The sequence below is a fragment of the Ctenopharyngodon idella genome, chromosome 2 (assembly GCF_019924925.1).
Source record: "Ctenopharyngodon idella isolate HZGC_01 chromosome 2, HZGC01, whole genome shotgun sequence".
NCBI lineage: Eukaryota > Metazoa > Chordata > Actinopteri > Cypriniformes > Xenocyprididae > Ctenopharyngodon > Ctenopharyngodon idella.
The window spans coordinates 37,190,871-37,203,181 of NC_067221.1; the positions used below are offsets into that span (position 1 = coordinate 37,190,871).

The 12,311-nt window shown below is 34.3% G+C and overlaps 1 protein-coding gene across 6 annotated transcripts in view; it reads right to left on the bottom strand.

Annotated features, from left to right (window-relative positions):
• Window positions 1-4,770: 4,770 nt before the first annotated feature.
• The window catches only part of gigyf2 (GRB10 interacting GYF protein 2), a 28,796-nt gene continuing 21,255 nt past the window's right edge, over window positions 4,771-12,311 (bottom strand). For all 6 annotated transcript variants that reach the window (XM_051871830.1, XM_051871820.1, XM_051871813.1 and 3 more), the window contains 7 exons: window positions 12,111-12,239; window positions 11,697-11,966; window positions 10,035-10,222; window positions 9,738-9,886; window positions 8,708-8,889; window positions 7,642-7,786; window positions 4,771-5,480 (listed from right to left, as the gene is read on the bottom strand). In XM_051871830.1, coding sequence (XP_051727790.1) covers window positions 5,413-5,480; window positions 7,642-7,786; window positions 8,708-8,889; window positions 9,738-9,886; window positions 10,035-10,222; window positions 11,697-11,966; window positions 12,111-12,239 — 1,131 coding nt within the window. In that variant the 3' untranslated portion in view covers window positions 4,771-5,412. The remainder of the gene's footprint in view (window positions 5,481-7,641; window positions 7,787-8,707; window positions 8,890-9,737; window positions 9,887-10,034; window positions 10,223-11,696; window positions 11,967-12,110; window positions 12,240-12,311) is intronic.

Here is a 12,311-nt window from a genome sequence, read left to right on the forward strand (position 1 = left end):
GCCGGGGAAGAGTTGTCTTGGAAATGACGAAATATTCTGTCAATTGCGGCGAAAGAGTTAAAATGTTTAAAACATTTTTTTCATTTTTTTATATGAATGTCAGTGGAAAATCCATTTTATCATTCTGCAAACATTATGGGAACGTTACGTTTCAACGTTCTCTGAACGTTCTGAAACAAGTATAGTAACATTTAAAAAACGTTCAACTAAAACAAACGTTCAACTAAAATGTTTCTGAAAAAACACTCACAAAACGGACATTTTGATGTTTTAAGGACATTATTAAAAACTTTGAATAAATGTTCTAATAATGTTACTGAAAGAACACTTGTTCATAACTTTGAGAGAACCTTGCCAGAACATTAGCTAACGTTCTGAGAACGTTCCCTGTATGCTGGGTTAGGGTTAGAGTTGAGCTGGATGATGACACTATTGTCTCCAGTAGAGCTGTTTTATAGCTGAATAAAATGTTTCATAATTGATAAATTTAGCGACATTGACACTTATTGAATTAACATCAACTGAATTGAATCAACACTGAACTGACTTGAGCAGAATAATGATATTTTTAGAGCTCAAATTTGAAGTTTGCATCATTGATTATTATTTTCCTGTTTATCACTGCGAAGCTGCTTTGAAACTTTATAAAGCATATATAAAGGTTACTTGACTTGATGAGGACTAGTCAACACTGTTCAGTATTACAGAATTTGTTGTCTTCATGAATATTGTTTTACCCAATAAAACATGTAAAATAAAGCAAAAATGGCATTAAAGTAATAGAAACGAACAGCCATAGTTACAGTTGAGAAGAAGCATCACGGATTAAAAGTCGTCCCCTTACACCTAAATTCAGAGTCCAATACTGACTCTTCAGCAGAGCATGTAAAAGTAAATCTTTTGCAATTATTATAATGCCAAAAAGGCTATTAATATCTTCAATGAATTCGAAGATTAAAAAAAGAGAGTTCTTCCTCCACAAATTCTGTTATGTACTGGAAGTGTATCAAAATAGACAGTGACATCATGATCATCCAGACTTTTGGAACCATTTCTGCTGCCATGACATCAATGCAAATAAGTTCACATTAGAAATATCAAGCAACTGCTCCATCGCAACTTCCTTCTGGGTCTTGAATGTGTAATAAAAAAGTATTACATCATGTATTCTGGCTGGAGTTTCTCCTACTTTATGAGCAAGTTTGTGATTTTAATGTATCTTTTGGAAGGTACTATTTTAAAGATGATGGTCGAAAAATTCTAATTTAAAAAAATGCTTTTTTTGTTTGTACAAACTTTGTGCTCTTTGTACAGCTGTATACATGCCTTGTTTTTCCCAAGAGTCTAACAAACTAACTCTTTGTCTTTGTGCGCAATGAACCCATGACTAAATTCAGGTTCAACACCTGTATGTGAAAAAGAGAAGGTCTGAGTCACTGAAGACAGTGTGACGTTTCAGTCTGCAAGAGTCTCGCTGTAAAGACTTGATCCTGGGATTGGTTCAGTGAAACATTTCAATTATGTTATTTTGGTTTGCTTTATAATAACACCTTTTTACAATAATGAGCTAACCCTTTTTGCCCGTTTTCTTTTTTTTTTTTTTTTTTTGCCCACAGAAATGATCCTAGCATTTAGGAAACGTAAGCAAATGTTCATTAAAATAGTTTCTGCTATTCAGTTTTGAAGGTCTCTCATGCTCAGCAATGGCTATTGGAAAGGGGCCTTGCAAAACCAAGAGGGTCAACATGGTGAAAATGACACGTATGCACAATTAGAGATTTCAGAGATGAGGTTTTTCTGAACCTTCATCAACATGGGCTCAGAAAGACACTGATCTACACACCTACAAGTCAAAATTCTCACTAAAACTGACAGAAACTCAATTTCTTACTCATAGTCACCAACCAATCAGAATTACTCACTTATCAAAACCCATTTATTTTTTCCTAATAACTCAAACACATTTATAAGAAGTCCATCATTGTTTAGATGGGAAGATAGTGATGTTACCTGTCTGCACAAGAGCCATGCAGATGGCCAGAGCGGTAATGAAGACGAGTTGAGATAAACTACTGGAACTGCTGCTGAAGCCCATGGTTCCTGGTTCTGTTCACCGATCCTAGACTGGTACGTTAATGAAAGAACACAGAGAGGAAGTGAAAGAAGTGAGAGAGGTAGGGGTAGCTGGATTTAGGTGGGAGGACTCTGTATGGACAGTGCAGACTTTTGTCAACTCTTCTGGTAACTGCCCACCTTCTTCAAACCCCGCAAAGTGAGTCTTTCCACTCCTGCAGAACGATGCAGACGGCCTTCATGCCCAAGGCTACTTTTCTGTAGGATTTAGGATCATAGAGGTGATGACAATTCAATTTTATTACAACTGATGTAATCAAACTGTATGAGGCATCATGAAATCCGAAGTTAGACCATGAATCAGTTTTATTAATTTTCCATGATTCTTAATTAGGGAAATTTACGTGAAAGTGGAATACTGATACTAAATTCTAAAAGTTTTACAGGCTCAAGAACTCTATGTTGAATATGCAAGTATAACATGTTGGACATTACTGTAGTTATTATAATCAATTAATACAAAGTGCATAGTTGGATCCTGGTGCAGAAAAAAAAAACAATAGCCTAGATTAACAGCTAGGACCATTGTTTTGGTGAATTGGTGGCTAATTCGTATGAATTTGTATGTTTTCATATGATCTGCTTGCTTCCCAGTGATGGTTATGTATAGGAGTAGACCTACATGATTACTTTTTCTAAAACTCTTACATTTTCATATGATTCACATTAATTTATATGAAATTGCCACCTCATTTTCTTGTGAGATCAGCTTGGCTATCACTTTGCTTCATCCTGTGAATTTGCTTAATAAAATGTTTTAATTGAAGTGTGTAGTGTTCTTAATATTATTTTGTAGTAGCTGTTGCTATATTGTAAATGCAGTCAACACTCAAAAAATGAACTTTCACTGTTGTTAGTTTCACTCAAACCATCCTTGTTCACATTACTTAAACTCATGTAACTACATGAACTTAATTTAACTGAGTTGTTTCTACTAAAAATAAGTATTGTCAGCTTTACTTAAGTGTTTGTTCAGTCAACTTAACATTGCTGAGTGAAATGCACAAATTAATGTTGACATAACTGGGCAGTGGATCCGTAGCATGCTTTGCAAGGGACTGCATTAGGAGAGAAAATTTAGGGATTAAAGTGTTATTTTATGTTTTTCAGTAAAGTAAAAGATGTTGTTAGTTTATGTTAGTGTTTAATGTTCAGTTATGTTGGACATTTAGAGGAGTTTCTGTAATGTTTTTGAATTTTGTGGTTACCATTATGCAGAAGAGTGGCGCCTGTGTTTAGGCTGTGCGCCTCATATACGCATGTTTATAGGATGGAATTCCGCCTCTCAATTCAGTTGAGTTTGTTCAATGAGTTATTTTTTGAGTGCATTTTGTAGCGCAAACAGTTAATTTAATAAGGTAAATTAAGTCAATAAATGTGTTCTCACCTTGCATAATAAACATAACATTAAGTAAAATGCACATATAAATATTATGTAACAGTGACAAATTCAAATGATTTCTATTTACTCAAAGAAATTTTGTCAGCTTTACTTGAATTTGTTTTGTTCATACAACTAAATTGTTTTCTGGTACAAATTACGCAATATAGTTGTGTAGAACCACTTGACACTTCTTTTTTAAGTAAATCCAACAATTCATGTTTTTTTTGTTTTTTTTTTTTTGTGAAGGCTGAAGAGATTACATAGGCCTCATAACTTTAGCTTTTTAAAATTTAAGTTTTTCCTGTAAGGCTTTTTTCCACCCTGCCACCAAATTCTTCAACTGAAGTTATGTTATGGAGACATGAACTGAGTATATAGTACATATCAATATTAGTCTTAGATGCTGAGTCCCCCTTCATAAACACCAGACAGGAACAAACTGCTACAAACAACGTTGAACAGTTTCTGAAGGGTCTCTCTGGCCTCGACGAGACCATTTTCACATAACACTGTGGATTAACCATTGAATTTGCCTGCTTTATGCATCTCAGAGAACTAATTAAAGGACATAATACAACATTTTGTGACTTGTAGCTATACTTTTTTGTTTTAAAGTTTGCATTTTAACATTTATTCTGGTGCAGTGCCCCTTTGACTTTAATTGTAAGTGAATTAGTGTAAACCATTTTTACTTATTTATAAATGATGCATTAAAAAAAAAAAAAAAAGCATTTCCTGTAGTTATTAGGAAACAATTTCAGGATTAGGAATAATCTTGAAGTATGTCAATTTTAGTTTTTTTTGTTTGTTTGTTTGTTTTGGGCAACAAGTTAAAATAAACTTACTAAAAATCAGACCAGGGAGCTATGAATTTTTGATTTTTTAGTAGTTCATACCTACTGGACAAGGATTTTTTTTCTTTTTAAATAGTATCTCTTTATATGAAGTCATATATTGATAGCCAATTAAAGTCGAGAAGAGAACTAGAAAAATGTATACTGAACTCTATGCACTTCCACTTTAAATATACCAGGCCTGGAAATCTACTTTAAAATTCCCAGAAATTTCCAGGTTTTCCATAAATCTGTATGGGTGCAAATTTGTAAATGGCAACTTGGGTAAACATTTGCAAGTCGACTTTGCACAACCCTGCTTTGTGCATTAGGAGTAACGGCGTGCAGAACAGCCCACATAAGAGACTGTTTGATTTATTTGTTGTACTGTAATAAAAAAAAAAAGTATGACTCCATTGGTTCATCATTTCCATATATTATAATACAGATGCAGAATTGAAAGTTTATTCTTTAAACAGCCTAGTATTTTACAAAGAAATGGATAAGTGTCTGGAACTTTCAAACATGTCCTTAAAACAGGACACTGTTGATTACATTTCCTCGAGTCCTATATTGTTTTCGACGTCCGTCAACATGAGGGCAGCAAAGCGGGAGAGGAGAGAAGGGAAGAAAATGGAAAACACTAAAAGAATGAGGGAAGGAACAAATAAATTAAAAAAGGAAGTTGTAATGGGGATAATACATAATATTTTTTCCTCTGCACTCCTTATATTCATGCTTAAAGAAACATCAGTTGGGAGATGAGCATAATCGTGAGCAGACGCTATCGGTTGACTCCTCTCCTGCAGATGCAAGCCTCTCTCTTCCTTTACTCAGGGCTGTGTGTTTTTGGTTCTTTTCGTGGCCGTGGGGCAGCGCTGTTATTGCAACTGTGGTTTCCTCTGGATTAGGGAGGAAGAAAAACTTGCTGCCCCTAATCTACTCCAAATCAGAGAATTGGCAATACAAAAAAGAAAAAAAAAAAAGAAACAGAAAAGAGGAAAAAGTTTGAGGGGAATACAAGGGCAGCTGTTGGTAGGGGGAGCCTATTGATCAGCAGCCTCAAAAGTCTTCCACGGTCTCAATCTCGCCCATGTTGAGTCTCTCAGATGAGGCATTGACAGAAAAACCTGCAGAGACATTTGGAAAAGGATAACCATTAGAGGGAGGGAAAAATATTTTGCATAAAGAAAAAATTATTTTAAGTTTTATAATTAATAATTTTTATAATTAATAATTATAATTAGAGATAATGATTCTTCCCCTAAATTCTCATTGTAATGAATCTGGACAATTGACTATGCTTTTGACTTCTTTTTATGAAAGGCTATATATCTGTATATATCTTTATATCTATCTATCTATCTATCTATATTAGAGAGAATACACTTTTTTTTTTTTTTTTTTTATAATGGCACATATATATATATATATATATATATAAAATGTTTTTTAAATAATTATTATTATTTTTTTTACAGGGTGATAATTCATAATTAGTGGATTTTTTGTTACACATACATATACACACATTTTATATATATATACACACACACACACATACATATATACACACATATACATTGTATAATATATATATATATATATACATATATATATATATATATATATACACACACATACATATATACATACATACACATACACACACATTATATATATATATATATATATATATATATATTATATATATATATATATATATATATATATATATATATATATATATATATATATATATATATATATTTTATTTTAGGGCTGTTGAGCGATTAAAATTTTTAATCTAATTAATTACATGATGTGGCGATTAATTAATCTAATTAATCGCACATCAAATTTGGCAGAGAAATTACCCACAAAAGATTATTTAAAGTTATTGTCTAAAAGCATCAAACATTACAAAAAGTAGATTCAGAAAGAAATTTAATTTGATTCAACATAGAATTTATTACACATTTTTGGACCATGAGGTTGAGTAAATGACTGATTTTTCATATAAGGTGAACTATATCTTTATTTTTTTTACTAATATTGAAATATATATATATTTTTTTTTAAATATACTCTAAATAAGAAACTAAAACTGCCAGCAGGTGGGGGTAAATGTCTAATTCATTCTATTCATTCAGTCGGCCGATTCATTCAGGACTGAAGTATTTTGTCTAAAATAACACCATTAACTTCTTAAAATTTAGATTTCTCTGATCTACATGTGTGCATTTTAAGGCCAATTGGACAATAATAACTTTAAAATCTCTCCTTGTCATTATCATCATCATTTTCTCTTTATTTTTTCCCATCTTTATCTTTGTCTCTTCCCCTCCTAAAGCTGAGCTTTGACCATTAGTATTTTCATTTTCATCTGTGTCAGTATAGACACTCAGTTGATATGTTTTAAGAATCATTTTCTTAGAGAAGTTAATTTACTGAAGGCTACCAGGAAAGCTAGGTAACTAAGTTTATTAAATTAATTTACAATATGTCCATTTATTATTAATCATATGCCTAATATATGACATATACACACATACATATATATACACATATATATACACACACACATACACCATTGTCTAAATACTCAATTCTAATTGGCTGGAAGGTGTGCATTAAAACCATTCAATGTACAGGTAATTCCAGTCAGATTAATCACAATTTAATTCAAATAAATGCTATAATTCAATCAAATAAATGTAATCTTACACTACTACTACTACATGTTTACTCCATGTCTGATGTAAAGTGGGCAGAATGCTAGATCTAATCAGCCATAACTGGCGAAAATAACCGTCATTTTTATCCTTACGGTCAAATATTGTGCTGCAAACATCAATAACAGCTTTAACTTGTCAATGCTGGCAAATGACCATGATATAAACTAGATAATCAATGGCTAGCCGTGCATTAAATGATTTTAATGCACTCCGCTTTGTGTTAGGTGGTTCTTTGCCTCCACTTTAAACTATTTTAATGCACAGCTAGCCATGGATTATCCCTTACATATACTGTTTATATAAATAAATGTGTAAATGTCAACAAGCAACTAATTTGTGGTTTTTATTAAAATCTACTCACCTAATTTTAGTCAAATCAAACTGTTCTGACAGCCATCATGATTAACTTCTCAATAACATGCTGTTAGGTTTTAACGAACTGAACTTCAGTTTACAAGAATATTAAACTTCCCTGATGAGTAATTTCCCTGCAGATCATATCAAGTCTTAAAAAGACAACACAGTTTTTTGAATGAATGACTTCAACACTCACCTAGAAGGCTTGGGTCAGCCCGTACCATCTTCTGTTTCTTCTTCTTCTTGCCGGAAGTGACTGTCTCAAAACGCTGATGCTGCTGTTGTTGTTGTTGGTGGTGCAAGACTGACTGTGACACTTGGCTCATTCCCCAAACAGAGTCCTGCGACACAAACAAGGGAAGTTCAGCAGCAAATTGACACATGCACACAAGTGTTAGTTCCATGATGAATAATGTGTGATGATAATTTGGCCCACACAGAAAGCAGCCTCTCAGTCAGGGCCTGAGTGCTAAATTGAGCTCTCTTTCGAGTCTTTTCATGCTTGAAAGGACAAATACACACAAAATTATTTCAAAATATCAGTTTTGGCGAGTATTCAGGTAAAAACAGTTGGTTATGTCTTAAGTATACGTAAACAGTTGGGAGAATATCAGATGTGTATCAGTATGTTGGAGCCGTGCAGTCAGCCTTAAAGTGACAGCAGCCTAATAAACCCGCTGCTGTGTGTCATTAATGTTAATCAAACAACAAAGAGAAAATCACTCACTGCTCTTTACTGAATAGCTTTAATAGCTTAATAGCTATATTTAATTTATACAAATAAATATGTCTGCTTGAAAGAATGAAGAATGTTGTATGCAAGTTATTATAAAGAATGCAGATTTCATTAATTAAAAAGAAGACCATGTTTTTGTTTCTTTAAGAGAAGTGGTTTTATTTAATCTTAACATAAATAAAGACATGTTATATGTCACAGCAGTTAAATGTGTGTCTGTATTGCATGTTCAAACCTTAATATCATTCATATTAACAGGTTAATGGATGTTTTCTCCAGGAGTATATACTGAGTTTGGTCATTTTAGAGAAATGTTTAAGTGATGCATTACAATTTAACTAAACCCATTAGATTTTAGTCGACTAAATCAACTGTAGATTTAGTTGACTAAAACTAGACTAAATCTAAAACAATTCAGATGACTAAAATGACTAAAACTAAATGGCTTTTTAGTCCAAAGACTATGACTAAAACTAACTTAAAATTTGCTGTCAAAATTAACACTGACGCACACACGCAAACAAACCTGCTGTTTTTGCTGCTGGCCCTGCTGAGGTTTTTGCTGGTTAGCATTCTGTTTGGCACGCCGCTCCAGGAACTGCTTGGCGAAGTCCTTGGCCTGTGGAGTGTCGCCCAGGTAGGCTCGAACGTAGTCATGTACCTCGTACGGCGAGTCCACTTCCTTCAGGAACGATGCAAAGGTGGGAACTGTGGAAAGAGTGGAAGACTGATGAATTTCAGAAAGCTACATTGTCTTTAAATAACACGTTTTAAGAGGTTATGTATGATACATGATTTTTTGTTTGCAATTTACTTTTTCATTACCATATTACAGGCCAAATTTTTGAACACACACTGGTGGTTTTCAAAGTACAATGAACTCATGTCAAAAGATAAAAAAAAAAAAGATGCTTTAAAAAGAGGACGTATGCTTTTTTACATTTTCGACTTTCTTTGTTGTGTAATGTTGCTGTTTGAGAAAGAAAAAGGTCTGCAAAGTCTGAAACGCCTTGATTGTAGTCTTGAGTTTTCTTAAGAGAATGTACATTTCACAATATTCCTCATTTAAATCATTCCCGCCAAGGGCATATGCAAAAAAAAAAAAAAAAAAAAAAAAAAAAGGGGGACAAGGCCTGGTTGCCTGGTGTTATAACTTGCTGTTATGGTAAGGGATGTGACATTTCCCGGCTGACCAATCAGAGCACACTGCGCTTTTTGGAAAGAGGGGCTTCATAGAGACAGGAACTAAACAGAGCAAACAATGTGAAAAATGTGAAAAAATAATGTGTTAGAAATTCAAGCATTAAAACCTATTCTAGTAGATCTCAAAAACAAAATGAAGACTTTGTAAAAGATAATAAAGACATGACCCTAGTTAGGTCAGAAGCTACATTCTGTGTATACAATGACAACAAAAAATTCTCATGAAAAAGGGGGGAAACAGAGGGAGGGAAGTGGTTTGTGGGAAGAATTATCTGTGCATCTTTTGCGCATGAAACAAACGCCAATATTCAAGATGGCTGAGTGAGATAGACGAGTGTGTGCCAGTGACTCACCATCGAGGTTATTGGCTGTATTGAGAGTGTGAAGAGTCTGTTCACACCACTGCATAAAGCCATCCTGATTCTTATTGGCTCCCTGGAACAGTTTCAGTAGCTTCTCTTCCTCCTCCACCTTTTTACTTGCTTTACCACTGCTGCTATTACTGCACCAAATATTGTTTTACAAAATACAATAAGGAAATGACACAAAAAACAGTTTTGCACACTGGACCTAGTTAGCATACTAAAGTCTGAGGTGTAGTTGTACATTTTAGAGCAATAGAAAGACATTATTTTGTGGTGGTGGTTTACCTGAGGTTAGCGTTGCCCTTGTTTTTCTGATTGTGGCTCTTGCGTGTGGCCTGAGGCGGGCCGGCCTCCTTTACTGCTTCATCCCAGAAGCCAATATTAGAGTTCTGAGCATCACCCCAGACACTGCTGTCCATCATCCAGTTCGAGCCCACATTATTGACAGAACCCCACACCGATGTACTTAGAGCCTAGATGGAGAAAGAGAGAGGTCATGCAATCTATTTTAGACCAATGTACTCAGAGCAGATTTTCAGGGTTTCTGCAGTGTTTTTCTTTTTTTTTTTTCTCCATCAAATGTAAGACTTTGAGACCTTCTTTAAGATTTGCACAAAAGTGCAACCCTGTATGTCCATAGAGAACAAACCCATTAAATCTCAAAATAAGATTCTTTTACTTAAACAGGCAACTTAAAAACAGGGTAACTACAAGTTTAAAATACTCTTTCAGTCAATATATGTGCATATGTACTAATATGTGACCCTGGACCACAAAACCAGTCATAAGTCACTCGGGTATATTTGTAGCAATAGTCAACAATATATTGTATGGGTCAAAATTAGGATATTAAGTAAAGATCATGTTCCATGAAGATATTTTGTAAATTTCCTGCCGTAAATATATCAAAAATGTGTTTTTGTGAGTGGATTTGCATTGCTAAGGTCTTCATTTGGACAACTTTAAAAGTGATTTTCTCAATATTTTGATTTTTTTGCACCCTCAGATTCCAGATTTTCAAATAGTTGTATCTCGGCCATATATCCTAACAAACCATACATCAACAGAAAGCTTATTTATTCAGCTTTCAGATGTATAAATCTCAATTAAAAAAAAAAAAAAAATTGACCCTTATGAGTGGTTTTGTGGTCCAGGGTCACATATATCAATGCATTTGAATTAGAACTTGATTGATATAAAATAAAAATATTATTGTGCTAATACTAGTAAAATTTATAAACTGAATTTAATGTCCTTAGTCTTTCCTTCCTGTGACAGGGCAGCCAAAGCCACAAGAGTTTACATTAAATTAAATGTCAGATTTATTTTATCATGTAACCAAAAAAAAGAAGAAGAAGAAGAAGAAGAAGAAGAAGAAAAAGATTTATGCATAATGCAGAACTTTCAATTATAAACAAGCCTGAAACAAACCGGGACTCTTATTTTGAAATATGTCTATGGTTTACAACTGGCAGCTGCTTATTCAAAAAAAGGACTCCCTAAAACATTTTGCAAATCATAGCCTTTTGAAGTTTCATCATCATGTTAGGCTTTATAGCAATTCCTGTTTTTCCATCCCCAAATTTAAGACATTCTAAAATGATAATTAAGCATTTAGTTATACCATTTAAAATGAAGACTTATGACCTTAAATTTGATCAAACTGAATGATCAACCCGCTATACGTAAATAACAGAAAGAATAACAAGGTGCGGTAAATTGTAAAACTATTTGCACTACAAACCAGTGTGTATACGATTACGATAAAAAAATTAAAATATTATGATAATAAATAGCAGTTTGCAATAAGCAGCGTAACGGACTGCTCTTGTACAGCTAAAATTAAAGTAAGTGGATGACACCAGAAGCTTACATTCAAGTTACAAATGACCATACCCACTCTTACGTTAAAAGGTAGCTAATTGCATCAGGATGTGTGTAACTTACCACTCGGTTCTGCTGAGTGACGGTTGAGTGTTGCTGCAGCTGCTGTTGTAGCTGCTGCTGCTGTTGTTGTTGCTGTTGTTGTTGTTGTTGTTGCTGCTGCTGTTGCTGCTGTTCCTTTCGCTGTTTCATCTGCTGCGCTTCCTCTCTCTGGATCTCCAGCAGGGACTTGGTGGCTGCTGGCTGCTTGGCCACACTGCCCCAACCCGAGAGCTTCGCCTGAGGTTGCTGCTGCTGCTGGGCCCTCTGGAGCTCCTGCTGTTGTCGTCTTTGCTGTAGGAAAAATGAACAGATAAATGAGGAAAAAAAAATTTCTCTATGAAATGTTTTTTGCCTCCTGCTTGGTCACATGGGAACCTGTTGAAAGCTTGGTCACATTAAAAAAAAGGTTGAGTTGGGGAAGAATCCCTGGCATACCTCCTCTCGTGCTTGTCGTTCTCTCTCCTCCTCCAGCTTCTGGATTTCAGCAAGCGACAGGGCATTCTGAGACTGAGACAGGGTGTTTGCTGTGGTCGACTGTTGGCCCCACTTGGAGGATGAAGGAAGCTGAGAATATAGAAATGAAAAAATAAATAAATAACTGGTCACTCAGACAGTCAAAAAAAAAGAAAAAGAAAA